This window comes from Esox lucius, chromosome 11 (assembly GCF_011004845.1).
Source record: "Esox lucius isolate fEsoLuc1 chromosome 11, fEsoLuc1.pri, whole genome shotgun sequence".
Classification (NCBI taxonomy): Eukaryota; Metazoa; Chordata; class Actinopteri; order Esociformes; family Esocidae; genus Esox; species Esox lucius.
Genome location: NC_047579.1, coordinates 18,579,797 through 18,598,241, shown reverse-complemented (window position 1 = coordinate 18,598,241; position 18,445 = coordinate 18,579,797). Strand labels below are relative to the sequence as shown.

General features: G+C 39.2%; 1 protein-coding gene across 5 annotated transcripts in view; it reads left to right on the top strand.

Annotated features, from left to right (window-relative positions):
- The window catches only part of LOC105005954 (immunoglobulin kappa light chain-like), an 82,636-nt gene that overhangs the window by 49,084 nt on the left and 15,107 nt on the right, over positions 1 to 18,445 (top strand). For 2 of the 5 annotated variants that reach the window (XM_029123082.2, XM_029123084.2), the window contains exons 1-3: positions 17,237 to 17,352; positions 17,443 to 17,774; positions 18,242 to 18,275. The exons of 1 other annotated variant lie outside the window; for it this stretch is intronic. In XM_029123082.2, coding sequence (XP_028978915.2) covers positions 17,313 to 17,352; positions 17,443 to 17,774; positions 18,242 to 18,275 — 406 coding nt within the window. In that variant the 5' untranslated portion in view covers positions 17,237 to 17,312. Of the gene's footprint in view, positions 1 to 17,236; positions 17,353 to 17,442; positions 17,775 to 18,241; positions 18,276 to 18,445 lie in introns of those variants that run through there. 2 more of the 5 variants (XM_034295256.1, XM_034295257.1) reach the window with 1 other exon arrangement.

Here is an 18,445-nt window from a genome sequence, read left to right as displayed (position 1 = left end):
AAAATGTGCCCAGAATTCTCTGCTTTTGTTTGATATTTTGGAATTGTTTTATTTATTTTTTTTGCATGCACATGATTAATTCATCTTAGCTACACAAACATCAAACATATACGTTTGTCTAAAGTAATCCAATCATGCAGTGAAACAAATATTTTGCACCCACTAATGAAATTATTGTCACAATTACATAAGTTTTGCTGTCAGTTGTCTTCCTGTCATAAGTTCTGCTGGATTCCAATGGAAATTGTGTGTTCCTTTGTGCATGCCAATGCCTTGTGAAATTCTGGTAAAGTTCCCAGGTTCTCTGGAAATCTCAGCCGAAGCAGTGATTTCATTTTTAGAAATCTGGTAAATTCCTGAACACTAATGAAGTTTCTTCCACCATGGTGTTCTGGTAACTGGGCTAGGATTTTAATTTGACAGCAAAGTGTATTTTGAAGAACATTTGAAATGAACAGGGAAGGACCTAGGTAACACCCTATATCAATTTCGAAAACATAATTATTCTTGGTGTTCCATTTATCAATGTTGATTAAATCCAATTCAGATTTGCATATATGACATTCTCAATCATACAAAAATACATCCTCTTTACTGATATGTTTTTCACCCTAGTCACTGCAGATGCCCTGAGAGGAACGGAATGGTTAAAAAATCAGAATATAAAACCACTGACCTTCAACAATTGTGGTATCAAATATAATCATTATATGATACTTATCCATTATACATTTCTAAAACAGTTAGCACATATTGATTGTATTGATACAAATACATATTAGATACTGGCGTAAATTAGTATTCCAATAGTATTTTCTCATATTATAAAACTATAACTTGTAATTTGTCAGGAAGCCAAGAGCTAGAGATCCCTCCCTCTGGTCCTTCGTGTTTGTCTCCTTATAGGTCACCTGTGACCTGGGGACTGTTACTAATAATGCTGCTCATTGGTATAAACAGGTTCCGGAAAGAGTAACTCAGTTTGTTTTGTATTTCTACCAAACTAATAGTGCTCCTAACTATGGTTCTGGTTTCTCATCTAAATTCACATCTAATCCTCATTCTGAATTAGATAATCATGTGATTATTAATAATGTAGAGGAGTCAGACTCAGTTTACTCTCCAATATATATATTAGCTCTGTTAAGGAAGTTGTATCACAGTGATAAACACCATGACGAAAACCTCCTCACCAAATACACTCACTTCTGCTTTCAGATGTTCTGAATATAGACACTAACTGAATGTCAAGTCATCCTGAACCAGTGTCTCTTCAGTATGAGAACAGACCATGTTTGGTGTTTTACAGAAACCTCCTATACATTTAGTAGAATTTTGTCATTGACTAGTAAAACCAACTGGTCCTAAACTGAATCCTAAAGTGATGTTAGAGATTTTCTTCAGAGTACTAAGAGAAGACCACATGCAGGGATGTGCAGTATTTATGTTACATGTATTCAAAATACGTATTTTAAATGCAAAGTAATATTTTGTAATTTGTTAATAAAAATGGCTTCATATTTTATATCAAAATAATTTAGTGTTTGGTATTCTGCAGTTTACAAAATATTGCACAATACTGAGAAGTAGATGTAGAGGAAGTCTACATGATGACAACATAAAAATGCTGCCATTGATTGGTGCCTACTCAGTAACTTGCCCAGACCTGTTTGAGAATCAGAACAGAAAATGTATCAATACCCGAAGAAGAAGGTCAAGGTGAGAAACGGGTAGGTTGCCAGCTTTCCATCGATTTCTAGCATAAATTGCTACAATCTTTAACAGTTTAACATGTTTTGGTGTTCGTTTTAGTAGCCTAGGCAAAATTGTTCATCTATATACAGTGGGGAGAACAAGTATTTGATACACTGCCGATATTGCAGGTTTTCCTACTTGTAGTGGTCTGTCATTTTTATCATAGGTACACTTCAATTGTGAGAGACGGAATCTAAAATAAAACAAAAAAAACTGTCCACACACTCAATCAAACAGACTCCAACCTCTCCACAATGGTCAACACCAGAGAGCTGTGTAAGGATATCAGGGATAAAATTGTAGACCTCCACAAGGCTGGGATGGGCTACAGGACAATAGGCAAGCAGCTTGGTGAGAAGGCAACAACTGTTGGCACAATTATTCGAAAATGGGACAAGTTCAAGATGACAGCCAATCTCCCTTGGTCTGGGGCTCCATGCAAGATCTCACCTCGTGGGGCATCAATGATCATGAGGAAGGTGAGGGATCAGCCCAGAAATACAAGGCAAGACCTGGTCAATGACCTGAAGAGAGCTGGGACCACAGTCTCTAAGAAAACCATTAGTAACACTACGCCGTCATGGATTAAAATCCTGCAGCGCATGCAATGTCCCCCTGCTCAAGCCAGCGCATGTCCAGGCCCGTCTGAAGTTTGCCAATGACCATCTGGATGATCCAGAGGAGGAATGGGAGAAGGGCATGTGGTCTGATGAGACAAAAACAGAGCTTTTTGGTCTAAACTCCACTCGCCTTGTTTGGAGGAAGAAGAAGGATGAGTACAACCCCAAGAACACCACCCCAACCGTGAAGCATGGAGGTGGAAACATCATTCTTAGGGGATGCTTTTCTACAAAGGGGACAGGACAACTGCACCATATTGAGGGGAGGATGGATGGGGTCATGTATCGCGAGATCTTGGCCAACAACCTCCTTTGCTCAGTAAGAGCATTGAAGATGGGTCGTGGCTGGGTCTTCCAGCACGACAACGACCCGAAACACACAGCCGGGGCAACTAAGGGTGGCTCCGTAAGAAGCATCTCAAGGTCCCGGAGTGGCCTAGCCAGTCTCCAGACCTGAACCCAATAGAAAATCTTTGGAATAAATTTATGAGAAGCAATAGGTCAACTGGTAGAATTTTACAACAGAGAATTAAAACGGAAAGGTACAATAAATCATTTGTGCCTACAGCGATCAGACTGTATAATGACCATGCACATCGCAAGTACTTTGATCCACTGGCATTTTAACTGGATGGTAGACCCAAATTTCCTTTTTTGACATCTACTCCTAGTTATTTTTATATACTTATTTTTATTTTTAGTTACCTTAATGTTTCGTAAACGTTAGATGTCGGATTGTCTTTGTCATTTCTGTAGTATTGTTTATTTTTGTATTGTGATTGTTGACTTCTGTTATTGTCATTCCCATTGTACTGTTACTTTTTTGTTATATACATGTTTATTCGTTTGCCTGTGGTGTCTATATGTTTAGAGAATATGTTGCGACAAGAGTGCAAAATGAATGACCACATGAATTTACCCATACCATACCATACCATACCATCTTCTTAGGCTTATCCGTGGCCGGGTCGTGGGGGCAGCAGTCTAAGCAGGGATACACCACAGGCAAACGAATAAACATGAATTTACCCTTGTGGGATAATAAAGTTTACCTTGACCTTGACCTTGGAGGGAACTGAAAGTCCATATTGCCCAACGACAGTGTACCTGAAGGATCTGGAGAAGGTCTGTATGGAGGAGTGGGCCAAAATCCCTGCTGCAGTGTGCAAACCTGGTCAAGAACTACAGGAAACATATGATCTCTGTAAATGCAAACATAGGTTTCTGTACCAAATATTAAGTTCTGCTTTTCTGATGTATTAAATACTTATGTCATGCAATAAAAGGCTAAATAATTACAAATTTGTTTTAGATTCCGTCACTCACAGTTGAAGAGTACCTATGACAAAAATGACAGACTTCTACATGCTTTGTAACTGGGAAAACCTGCAAAATCGGCAGTGTATCAAATACTTGTTCTCCCCACTGAATGTAATCTTCTAGCTACCTATTTGACCCGAGTAGCAGCCCTCACAGTTAAGGTTAGTTGCTTCTTTCAGCCCATGTTAAGTTTTCGTCGGTTGTGCACAAATAAATAATAAAGTGTTTCAGTGTTGTACAATATTACGTTATAATACACTCCCTCTCTCACACAAACCCATACACTTAATCAATCACACACTTACTCTGTCACCCACACACACATATGTTTAACTGTTTTTTGGTAGAACTTTTGAACTGTTTTATTCTCTATTGGAGTTCAAGAACATTTTCTTACTACACTATTAATGTATGTGTCCTCTATACCTATATTCTAAGGCTCTCAATATATTCAGTGGTTGGAGTTGGGTTAATACTCTTGACAAGTTCTTTTGCTACTTTCTGATTAATTTGTATCTTATTTTACAATACATTTTGATGTATCTTTGCCCATCTCTGACCACCTGTATCATATTACCACCATGATAGTCATTCCCCTTGTTTACAGTAGAGACATAAGTCATTTTATGATGTACTGTTGGTTCACAACCCAACAGGTTTACAATAAAGACATTACATCAATAGTCATTTATTGATAAAGATCTTGACAGTTTTAACCATTTATAGTGGTTCACTCAAATTTGGGGCATGTTAAGTGTTCATTTTATTCCCAGAAGTCAGTGTAATACGTTTACAATAGGTTACAATAAAATATCACAAATGTACAATTGTGCTCAAAGGTTTGCATACCCTTGGAGAATTACTAATACATGTACCATTTGTAAAGAAAATATGAGTGAGCAGGCAAAACACTTATTTCTTATGGCATTCACATTCAACAGGTCATAACAGAATGGCACAATCATAAAACAAAACATGGCAACAAAGAAAACATTTTACTGATCCCTGTTCATAAGTCTGCATACCTTTAGTTCTTAATACTGTGTATTACCCCCTGTGTCTTGTTTATGAATTTGAATGTAATGCTAAAACAATTTGCGATTATTGTTATTTCATACTGTATTGTTCTGTTTTATATTTTATTAGATACTGTAATTTCAATATCTGAAGTTAATTTCTCAGAAGGTGCATACACTGTAAACCCTAGGTAATTTAATCAAATATTTTTAAGTTGAACTCAAAGTAAGCAAAACGGTAATAATGACTTTTATTTTTTAATTGTTTTGTAAAATCAGTATCACAAACATTTTAAGTTTAGAAGGAAACTTGTCCCATCATGCTTTACAGCAGGTTTCATCATTTTTTTTGGCATGTTCATTGACTGATTGATTCGTCCAATTTAAATAAAATAAAAAAATCTATCTTGCGGTTGAAAGCTGGATTATGGACCCTTTCCCAGTAGGGTTGCAAAATTCTGGTAAAGTGTCCATGTTTTCAATGGAATCTCAGTATAGATGTTGTGCTTCTTTTGGAAATTCCTAAGGATTTTTAGGGCAATTTTAAGAAGGTAGCACCCATGGCATTCTGGTCACACCATCAAAACAAAGCACTCAGTGTTGCCAACTCCTCAGTAAGGAAAGTAGCTATTGGCTGTCCTAAATATCGCTAGAAGTCACTAAATGTTGTTACGCACGTCTCCCAGAGGACAGAGCGCAACACCCCGCTACACGTGAGGCCCCTATGGAATGGCGAGAATGGGTGTGGGGTCGTGGGTGCGAGTATGGATGACAGAGGCAGGACTACCGTTCACAAGATTATTTATCACAACAGTAATTTAGGGAAAAGGGTCTGGACGGAACCATAGCAAAGAAATAAACCCAAACCCCTAACCCTAACCAAACCCCTAACCCTACCCAAACCCCTAACCCTACCTTACCTGCCAAACAAATAACTAACCTCTAGCGCCGGTGCTCTAACCAAAATACAGGTGGGGGTCTTCCCAGGTCTTACCTAGTGTTTTAGACAGAGTAAAGCTATGGGTGGTGTATGCCCCAGGTCTGACCTAGTGGTTTTAGACAGAGTAAAGCTATGGGTGGTGTGAGCCCCAGGGCCTCTTGTCAAAAAGACAATGGCTTTCTCCTTCCCCCTTGAGACAAATTATAAAGGTTTTAACCCAAATAATAGTTACAACACAAACAATAGTGCAAATCCACTGCTCTCACAATCCAAGCACTAATTCACAAATGTTCTTCCAACTCACAGACAGCAATATAGACCAAACAACAGAAGAGCAGCAGGAGCAAGAAGGAGATTTCAGAACTCTGTGACTTATATGCAGGCTGAACCAGCTACAACCACTGACAAGCCTGCGGAAGTCAGCTCTCCAATCAGCCCAAAATCCTACCAATCAGCTGCCACTGGCGATCAGGAAGCCAATTAGCCTGCAACAACCACACAGACAAACAAGGCACAAACATACATACGAACACAGAGCAACAGAAAGCACTGGGGACGTAACAGATGTCATCTGTCACCTAATTTGTATAATTGGCTATGTGCATGTAATTGTACGGAAGAGGATTAGTGCCAAGCAATAATAAAAAAACATCTTGAGATTAAAGTCATTATAATGCGAGATTAAACTTGTTAAATTTCGAGAAAAAAGTCGAAATACAATTTTGAGAATAAACTCATTAAGGTCAGGGAATGGAGCTTTGAGTTGTATTGGTGGTGTTTTCTCAAGGGAGTCGTATTTCGTATGAACATGATATCATAGAGTTAGCCCATGGCCTGACTTTGTTTCACATGATATCGCAAATGAAAGTGCTTAACTATGGTAGTCTAAGTAGTATTTCTGGGCCATCGAACGCACTTGTTGCTCCTTCAAAGACGTCTTGATTTCAGTTACATCAAAACATAATTGGCTTCAAATATATTTTTTTATGTAACCTTGTATTTGTCCACTGGTTGTCAATTCATGTTGGACAAAAGCGAGTACATCGCGCAAATTGGACTGATTTTTTCTTCTAAAGTTCGTATGCTAATTATAATTCTGTCATAATTAGCTAAAGTTGATAGTATTTCTGTGTTACTGAAAGAAAGTCTATAATATAACTTGACTAATTGATGTCCTCTGCCATGTCCTCTATCAGTAGGCTATATGCAATGCACACTGATCGAATGCGTTATTCTCTACATTTAATTTCGACTTTTATTCTCGATATTTAATGAGTTTATTCTCAAGATTGTATTTCGACTTTTTTCTTGAAATATAACAGCTTTATTTACCATAAGCAGCTAGGTCTTTTAAGAAGAAAAAATCTGTCCAATTTGCGCGATGTACTCGCTTTTGTCCAACGTGAATTGACAACCAGTGGACAAATGCAAGCTTATCGCTGGCTTCACCTACGCGCGATTCATCGAGGTTTCCCAGGTTTCCATAAAACGGATTATTAAACTTTATTCTCGATATTTAATGAGTTTAATCTCACATTATAATGACTTTAATCTGGTTTTATTTTTTTTATTATTTCTTGGCACTAATCCTCTTCCGTATAATTGTGATGGACGCTGCAGGAGAGAGAAATAATGGGAGAGACAAAAAGTGAGTAAAAAAAAACACCATAAATATTTTTAGAACTACAAATAAACTTCTGTCGATTCTTGTTTTTTTCCAATGTCACAATTCCTGGACAGTGAGTAGGTGACTGAAGCTGTGGGAGTCAAATGCTGTGAACATTTTACATTTTAGAGCCAGCAGCGGCTTATCGCAGGCGCGATTTATTTGCAGTCTCTGGACACGGAGGGGTGAACATCTGCTCTGACTGCTGCACGAGGACTGGGCAGCCTCTGAATGCTTTGGGATCGGGGAGGGGCCCACATTGAGAAGCGTAAGAACAATACGTGCTTTCATGTCAGAGTCTCCAATAACACCAGAAAAAGTTGCTAGATTTGTTGCTTGTCACTTTTTTGAAAAATAGTCGCTAGAGGGGTCTGAATACTCGCTAAATATAGTGTAGCGATGTGCAGTTCGAGAACAATGTGTTTGTTTTGAATGAATCTTTTTAGTGACTCGGGACTCACTAGTCCTAATGACTCTTTCAGTTTTATTGTTCATTCGATGTTTGACAGCGGATTGCAATAACATGTTCTCTTGCTTCATACCCAGGGCTCCAGATCAGTTTTCCGATCAACTACTATGTGCAATCGCAGAGAAAATGGATCAAGGCAGAAACATCATAAACACATGTTTATAACTGATAATTGAACGCAGATTATAATAATTAATATAGTTAGTTGATTAAAGATGAAAACAAGCACGGAGCCACTGGCTTTTGCCTAGGTAAAAATACTCAGTAAAGATGTATTTCTTATTGTAATGATAAGGATAAATCAATGATAAATCATAGAGTAAAACAGATGCTGTAGAGAAGATGATGATGAACATTCGTTGGGGGGGCGGTGGGTTGTAGGTGTTACTGACTGAAATGATTCAAAAGAATCAAACTTTTTACAGAATAACTCAATAAGATCAGAGTCAGTAGAAAGAGTCTAACTTCCCCTCACTAACATATTGACAGTTGCTAAGTTGGCAACACTGAGAGCACTAGGGAAAATATAATATATCATGAGTTTAACATTTGTCTAGGAACTCACATATAAGACAAAGAAATGTCTCCGTTGTTAACATGTACAGTCATGGGTGGAAAGCAACAAAAGGGAAATGCATACTGGGAAATTATACTGGAGGTGTGGTTTATTAAATGACAAAATTATTTGAGGCTGATACAACACAAATTGGGATTCCGTTATTTGGATTCCGTTAGACTTAACTGGTGTGAGTAATCACTACAAAACAATTTAAAGACACACCCTGTACTCAAATATTCCACAAATGTTTTGAATAAGGTGAAAAAATGTGGGTTTACAGTGTAGGATGTGAGGCCCCTCGTGATGGTCATCCCTGTCTGTTTCCTTATAGGTTACCTATAATGACTCCTCCCTCTGGTCCTGTCTGTCTCCTTATTGGTTACATAGAGGCTCCTCAATCTGGTCCTCCCTGTCTGTATGCTTATTGGTTACCCATTGAAGCCCCCCCCCCCAGGTCCTCCCTGTCTCCTTATAGGTGGGTCCTCCAGCCTCTCCTCACACTCCAACCTGTTCATCTCTCATCTGGACAGTAAGGGTTGTTCACATCACACACTGACAACATGCTGGGGACACTCTGCACTCTCATCACTGCTCTAACATGTAAGGAGTCTGACTTACTGGAGGTTTTACTTCATATTTTATTAATAATGAGTCTGTATGTTTCTCTTTACTACATGTCATCTTATTTCCCAGGTGTCAGTGGTGTGACTGTGGTGACACAGAAGCCTCCTGTTGTGACAGTGAGGAAAGGAGAGATGGTCACTATGGATTGTAACCTGGGGACTGTTACTAATAATGCTGCTCGTTGGTATAAACAGGTTCCAGGAGGAGTTCCTCAGTATGTATTAACAGTGTATCATATCTGGAGCGAAGTAAAATATGGTTCTGGTTTCTCTTCTCCTAAATTCACATCTAATTATCAGTCGGAATCCGATTATCATGTGATTATTAATAATTTGGAGGAGTCAGACTCAGCAGTGTATTACTGTCAGACATGGGACCCCTCTTTTAAAGAGTACGTATCACAGTGATAAACACCATGACAAAAACCTCCTCACCAAATACACTCACTTCTGCTTTATGTTTGACAAGTGAACTGTAGTAAACAGCAGTTGAAGTTGTTTCTCTAATTATTATATCAACCTATTCACAAATAAAGTATACCACTTAACTGGAGATCTGGAGATGGACAACACATCAATCACAATATCAAAACAAAGCTGTGAAAATAGAGATTTGGCTTATCTTGATTTGATTATATGGTTTTGGTTTGTGCATTTATTCATGGGTTTATATGGACCATACACAAATACCAGAATTTGATGAAATTCTACATTATTTTCCACTATAGAGTGAATTCCTAGAAGTCCCTGATTTGTTGGTAGAAAGTGAATCTCTGTCAGAATGGGCTGTTTCCCTTCCTGTCCTCCCAGTAGTAAGAGTGAGGAGGTTTTTGTACGACCAAGTATACAAACTGAATCACTGTGGTAATCGGACAAGGAACCAAGCTCATTGTCACTGTTGAGTACCCTGAACATTTGTTCAACTGTCGAATGTATGGTTTGTTTCTAATAATACTGGTCAAATATTTATACTTAGACAAATTATATTTGTATACATTTGTATCCTTTAACATCACAATCACCGGCGTTAATGAGTATGACCTAAATAAACAAATATACTGACTTTTCTGTGCGCTGAGCAAGTAATTCTTGTTTTCTGAGCTTTCACCACAAACACTGCCATGTCGAGTTATGTCAAACCTAAAGAGTTTTCAAAAAACATTCAGGTGTATTCTCCCACTCGGAGGTCAGAACTTTCCCACCTCCCAGTTGCCTATGAACGCACCTTCCAAAACATAGTTTTGATTCAGGTAATCACAAAATAAGTCAGCTATCTATCCATAACTGGCTAGCTTGCTTACTGGCATGTAGTCCGTACTTGGGGTTGTTCTCAATTGCAAACTACAAACAAACTTTCAAACGAACAGCTGACCGTGAGTTTTTCACAGTGGCAGTGGCACAAACGCCATCATGGCCATAGGGCATACAATGATTTTCGGGGCATCACGGCCAGAGTGAAGGGCAACGATGGCCATGGCAGTCATGGCTGCCATGAAATGCCTACACACGCTTGACACCATCTGAACCAAATACGTTTATCTTGGTCTCATCAGACCACTGGACATGGTTCCAGTAATCCATGTCCTTAGTCTGCTTGTCTTCAGCAAATTGTTTCTGGGCTTTCTTGTGCATCATCTTTAGAAGAGGCTTCCTTCTGGGACGACAGCCATGCAGACCAATTTGATGCAGTGTGCGGCATATGGTCTGAGTTCTGACAGGTTGACCCCCCACCCCTTCAACCTTTGCAGCAATGCAGGAAGCACTCATACGTCTATTTCCCAAAGAAAATCTCTGGATATGACGCTGAGAACGTGCTGTCAACTTCTTTGGTCGACCATGGCAAGGCATGTTCTGAGTGGAACCTGTCCTGTTAAACAGCTGTATGGTCTTGGCCACCGTGCTGCAGCTCAGTTTCAGGGTCTTGGCAATCTTCTTATTGCCTAGACCATCTTTATGTAGAGCAACAATTCCTTTTTTCAGATCCTCAGAGAGTTCTTTACCATGAGGTGCCATGTTGAACTTTCAGTGACCAGTATGAGGGAGTGTGAGAGCGATAACACCAAATTTAACACACCTGCTCCCCATTCACACCTGAGACCTTGTAAAACTAACGAGTCACATGACACCGGGGAGGGAAAATGGCTAATTGGGCCCAATTTGGACATTTTCACTTAGGGGTGTACTCACTTTTGTTGCCAGCGGTTTGTGGACAGGCGTCAGCTGTGGCACCCTGACCGGTCTACAGCTACAGGTGTTCTGACACCTGTCTATCAGTACCAGCATGAACCTTTTCAGCAATTTGAGCTACAGTAGCTCATCTGTTGGATTGGACCACACGGACCAGCCTTCGTGCCCCACGTGCATCAGTGACCTTTGGCTGCCCATGACCCTGTCGCCAGTTCACCGCTTTTCCATCCTTGGACTTTTGAGGGGTACTATCCACTGCAGACCAAGAACACACCACAAGAGCTGCAGTATTGGAGATGCTCTGACTCAGTCGTCTAGCCATCACAATTTGGCCCTAGTCAAAGTAGCTTAGATCCGTATGCTTGCCCATTTTTCCTGCTTTAACGTTGAGGACAGAATGTTCACATGCTGCCAAATGTATCCCACCCCTGACAGGTGCCATGATAATGAGATTATCTGTGTTATTCACGTGATATCACTGTCAGTGGTCGTTATGTTATGGCTGATTGGTGTAGGAGTCCATACATATAATGAGTGAAGTGATAGGGTCATTGAGGTTCCAGTTCAATAGAAACCACCAGTAAATGTCTGTTAGCTGCGTTTCACCTGACAATGTTGGTCTTCGACCAGCGGACAGTTAGTGAGGTAATGTGATTCTTAAAGGTGCAGTAGAAGTACAGGTCAGTATGAATACAGGGCAGAATTAGGACAACAGGGCAAAATTAGGAGTACAGGGCAGTATGAATACAGGGCAGAATTAGGAGAACAGGGCAGAATTAGGAGTACAGGGCAGTATGAATACAGGGCAGAATTAGGAGTACAGGGCAGTATGAATACAGGGTAGAATTAGGAGTACAGGGCAGAATTAGGAGTACAGGGCAGTATGAATACAGGGTAGAATTAGGAGTACAGGGCAGAATTAGGAGTACAGGGCAGTATGAATACAGGGTAGAATTAGGAGTACAGGGCAGAATTAGGAGTACAGGGCAGTATGAATACAGGGTAGAATTAGGAGTACAGGGCAGTATGAATGCAGGGCAGAATTAGAAGTACAGGGCAGCAGGAGTACAAGGGAGTATGAATGCAGGGCAGAATTAGGTCTTTGATATTCAACTCGGACAGTCACCTTGGTGATGATTGACATGTTAATCCCTCCAGAATATTCCGGAGGCAATGTGTACTTTGTGTACTATAACCTAGCAGAAGAATTTCTTACAATCGGTCTTGTCTCCACGGGTTGAACTGGGTAACTTGATGAAACTGCATTCGCCTTTAGTCCTCTTATAAGTAACCGGGGGGGTCACAAAAGATTTTCTAGCAACAATTGTATGTCAAATAAAAATCCACTATGGCTCAAAATGTGGCATGGGTATGAATACTTTTGGGCTTAACTGTAGGTTTTATTCCTTCTCTGGTCTCTCCTGTGTTACACTTTTATACAATATTTTTGCCGGTCCGTGTAAGCAGAGCCGGCCAAGAAGAGCGAATGTCTCTTACTGAGTGAGTGAGTGACTGTTGTTATGGAAATTCTTGAACTAATGTACAATTGAGAAATGTCTGCTTTTCTATTACCTGGTATGTAACTCTGGTCTTTGTTTGTGACAAACGTTTGTATAATATCAGAGGATCATTAGGTACTCTGACCATCTGTTTATCTGCCTAAACCAATAATGGTTTCTGTCCTTTGTTCCTTAGGAATGTGGCCCTTGAGGGAGGTAGGGGCAATTGGCCCCTTTGGGTAAACACAACAGTAAACACCTAGGGCAGGAAGGATAATGTGGGGGACAGCCCATAATAAATATTGACTGTCCATGTATTTACCTCAGACTTTCCTCAGATGATTATTCTGATGCATCTCTCTATTTGCAAATAAACTGCTGATTATACCAAGGGAATTTTGTCTCTGTACTCACTCCTTTAAGAGTTCCTATCAATGGAATTGCCATCACACTGCCCACCCCTTGATAAATAGTGTAGTGGTTAGAGAAGCAGACCTGTAAACTGTAGGTCCCATGTTCGTATCTTTTCACAGTCAAAGCGAAGTATGCATTATTAATTATTCTGCATAGACAAAAACTTCACTGGCTATAACCTTCAGTATCTACATTATAGTATGCCTTAACTAAAACTATACGGTTATATTGCGACTGTTTCTGTCATGGAAAAGTTCATCTTGAGTCTCGCTAGTAATTGCTCAATTTTTATGACTATTCCTAGGAAGTTAGTAGATACTAGTAGGGCTATTACTGGCAAATAATCTGTTAAAACGGCCAGTGGCAAAAGCCATACAGTTCATAGACGGAATTTGTGGTGGAGGTAAACTTAATAAGAAACGTTAGTCAGTTTTACACAATGCTCAATGGTGTTTAGCGCCTGATGAAACGTGTAGTGCCGTGGCTTAGTGGTTAAAGACAGTGCCTCTCACGTGGAAGACCTGATAAAAGTATTCATTTTATTTGAGGGCCGCATTAAAACTAAACCCAGACATGCTGTTTTGTCTTTCCTTTGTTAATATCTCTGTCTGTGACCATGGCAACAGCAACATCGATGCAACCAGTGAATATCAGTTTTATTATTCTGTTTAAATGTACACATTTAGCCAAGCCTATACAATTCTTAATCTTCTCTCCAGAGATTGCATTGGGAAAGCATTGCATGCAAAGGTTTTGATTACCAACTTATAGTACTTTGATTCATGGCTAATTGGGTATGAGAATTCAATGCCCAGATAAATCCCTGCCTTTACTCTAGTAGAGTCTTAAAACTTGGCTTTGAGAAAAGATAACTGAAAGAAGGTGGGAAGAAATTGTAATGAACATGAAAAAAGCGTGTGTGAACGAAGATATTTTAAAGTCTGATGCGAAAATCCATTTAATGATTTTAGCATTCACTTTTATCACATTTGAATAAATTTTTTTCATATGATTGAATGTAGTTTTTTTTACGATTAAATGTTTTTTGTTCATCTTGCTTTTATTTTTTCCAAAAAATATTTCAGTCATGTTTTTATTTTCTTATGGTCAATACATTTGAGCCCATTTTGGCTCTATAGTATGTGCTTCTCCAGCTCTACTGTTGCTTGTGATCTGTGCCCTCATACAAAGAACATACACGTTGCAGGCATCTGCTATGATGCCCTCACATGCTGCATCCATGGCAACCAGCAGCGTCCTCTGAGTATCTGGCTGGGTGCTTGACAGATTATTAAAACTGGTTCAACATTTTGCATTTAATGACTTATGCAATGTAATAATGCCTAGATGTTATGTGAGGGACGACTATTCAACAGATAACTAGTATAATATATTTTGATCAACATGACATAATATATGTCGTAATATATATGCCATTATGACCTACAGTTGAATGTGAATCCCATAAGAAATACAATACATGTTTTTGCCTGCTCACAATGGCATATATATTACCAACTCTCCAAGGGTATGCAAACTCCTGAGAACAACGGTATAGTGTCACATCCTGGCACAGCAGTAGGGGCGTCTCAGGCCAATCTGGCGCCCTAGGCAAGATCTCTCTGAATGTTGCTCCCCCCAAAAGAAAGATGCCAGCTTCAGGGGAAATAGCACTTTCTAATTTGACTATTATTTTTTCAAAAATCAAAAATCTTTGATGCTCCCCAAAAACATATTGAGAGGATCAGTCATCGTGTCTGAATAGGAAGTTTCTGCTCTTACAGGTACATGTTTACATCATTGCTGCGATTCCTGCATTTCAGTTGCACATGCCACCTAGCACTTTGCACATTTCGAATTGCCACTGTACTTGCATTTTCCGTTGTTACATGTAGGTGTCTACCTCGGGAACCTCATTGCTGCTGTCCCTGCATTTCAGTCTCAGATGATACCCTACTTCTTCCATTTGCCTTGATTCCACATTCTGAATGCCAATTATAATTGACGTTTTGTACCCAAACAGCTATTTATCCAACTTGTAACGTACATTATACATTAATACTTTTCTGCTCTCTATTGCCTCCATAAAATCATCTTGTAAATGAATGAACTGCAGAAAGAGTCATATGCTGCCATCTGATCTCCAGTGAGATTCTATATTACTGACTCATTTGAACTCAACTAAAATTCTATATTACTGACTCCTCTCTGACAGGAGGAGGATAGATACAGAGTAAAGGTCAATCATGACCAAATCCTTCTGCCACCTGAAGAGTTTCTGTCCCTGTTTTCTGTCTCTCAGCAACTCACTATCTGTCCCATAGAGATTAATAAGACTATATTCACCACATCAAGACAGAAATGTAAACTTAATTGCTGTACTATTCAGCATTTATGTACTCTAATCTCTGGTCATCTTCCTCCATCTAGATATATAATGTTAAAACTATAATTGTCTACATCAACTATAAATGCATGTAGAACATTTACTCTCATTATTATAATAGTCTCACCAGCCATTGCGTATAAATGTATGTCTTGTGAAAGATTTGTATATTTAGTCCCTATATGTTATCTACCACTAACAGCACAATTACATCTAGTAAAATGGTGTGAATGTGGAAAAGTGCAAAGTGATAAAGGTGATTTAAATTTTTTATTTCACAATTTCACTGTTTGTTCACCACTGATTTCAGTTCTACCCAAAGATCAACTGATGGTTTCATATCTATTATCAGTAGTTAGAGTCATTCACCTTGGGCATATTCTAGTTCTGACACTGAATTACAGACTGTGATGTGTTTTTCCCCAGGACACATCTGTTTCCCCATCCCCACCTTATTTATAGCTTCATGTAAATTATGTTCTTTATGCTCCTCTAAGTTTAGAAGAATGTCATGGTAAAAACATTGTAATGCATGTGATTCTATTGCACAACAACATCCACAGTATAATCCCCATGGACCCATGTAGCCGTCATAGCGCTCAGAAAGGAGACGCGTTCTGTCTCCTAGAGATGAACATACTTTGGTGCTAAAAGTGCAAATCAACCCCAGAACAACAGCAAAGGACCTTGTGAAGATTCTGGAGGAACAAAAGTAACTTAATCCACACTAAAACGAGTCCTATATCAACATAACCAGAAAGATAGCTCAGCAAGGAAGAACCCAGTGCTCCAAAACCGCAACATGGGAACAAAGAACATATTTTTTGGAGAAATGTCCTCTGGTCTGATGAAACAGAGGCAGGACATGAGGCACAGAGCTATAGGGAATCATCCTTTTAATTGTAAACACAGAAAACAACAAAAAGACTATACAAACCGGAACTGAAGATCAGCAACACAGAAAGCTACCTCAAAACAATGACCAACCAACTGAAAGACCAACAAAACAATTTAAATAGGGTCCCCAATTTGAGACAACAAAACGCAGCTGCCTCAAATTGGGGACCCTTTTTAGTAGAGGCACCTCTGCAGTCAGGTCCAGTCTGTGGCCCCCAGGCGCATATAGATGCCTAGAGGCCCTCGGGCAGGACCTGATATAAACCACATATAGTTCAATAACCTCTGTAAGACATGTGGATCTAGTCAATGAAGATCCATTCATATTGATAAATATCTTGAAATAAACTTAAAATCATGAATATTCTTGGCAATGTTTTAGTAATATAACGTAAAAAAAGGTCTTGTTAGATTACAGCTGAGACAAATGTTGATATGCAATACATGCTCTTTACTGAAACGCTTTTCTATTCTGAACCATGTTTGATATTAAATATTTGCATATTTTCCCCTTTTGTTTTCTTTTTGTATATAAACATCAGCAGCTTTTCCAGTCACCTTTGACCTGCAGGTGACCTGAGGATAAACTGCACTAAACTTTTTACATGCGTGTGACATCCAAACTATGTGGTATGAAATAAAATGTATGTTATAATATTGACAGTGAACTAAATTGACTGTCTGACATTTCAATTTGTCAAAAGTCCATCTTCTTAGAAACTAATCGGCTGGGACAGTAAAGCCCATCCCTCTGGCTGGCTCCTCATAGGTTACCCATTGAAGCCCCTCCCTCTGGTCCTCCCTGTCTGTCCCCTTATTGGTTACCTATAGAGGCCCCTCCCTCTGGCCCTCCCTCCCTGTATCCTTATAGGTGGGTCATTCAGTCTCTCCTCTCCTCACACTCCAACCTGTTCATCTCTCATCTGGACAGTAAGGGTTGTTCACATCACACACTGACAACATGCTGGGGACACTCTGCACTCTCATCACTGCTCTAACATGTAAGTCTGACTTACTGGAAGTTTTACTTCATGTTTTATTAATAATGAGTCTGTATGTTTCTCTTTACTGCATGTCATCTTATTTCCCAGGTGTCAGTGGTGTGACTGTGGTGACACAGAAGCCTCCTGTTGTGACAGTGAGGAAAGGAGAGATGGTCACTATGGACTGTAACCTGGGTACTGTCACTAATAGGGCTGCTTGTTGGTATAAACAGGTTCCAGGAGGAGTTCCTCAGTATGTTGTATGTTGGTATCATGGTAGTAAGCCTGAAGAAATAAAATATGGTTCTGGTTTCTCCTCTCCTAAATTCACATCTAATCATCAGTCTACATCAGATTATCGTTTGATTATTAATAATGTGGAGGAGTCAGACTCAGCAGTGTATTACTGTCATACATGGGACGACTCTGCTAAAGAAGACGTATCACAGTGATAAAACACCATGACAAAAACCTCCTCACCAAATACACTCACTTCTGCTTTATGTCTGACAGAAAAGTTAACTGTAGTAAACATCAGTTGAAGATGTTTCTCCTATTATTATATCAACCTATTAACAAATAAAGTATAACACATAACTTGAACTTTGAGATGGACAACCCATCAATCACTATATCAAAAAGAAAAATAGACAGATTCATTTTTTCTTGTTTTGAATATCATCATCATCTTTTGGATTGTGCATTTACTAATGGATTTATATAGACCAATGCCAAATACCAAAATGTTATGAAATTCTACATTGTTTTCCACTATAGAGTGAATTCCTAGAAATCCCTGATCGGTTGGTAGAGAGTGAATCTTTGTCAGAATGGGATGTTTCAGTTCCCTCAGTAGTGAGAGTGAGGAGGTTTTTGTACGACCAAGTAAACAAACTGAATCACTGTGGTATTCGGACAAGGAACCAAGCTCATTGTCACTGGTGAGTACCCTGAACATTGGTTAAACTAACTGTTGGATATCAGTTGTTTTTATATAATATTGGTCAGATATTTTTTCATATACAAATTAGATTGAATACATTTTTGTCTGTAACAAATGATACAATATTTAACAATAATCTCTACGTAGTGCCATCACAGGACAAGTCAT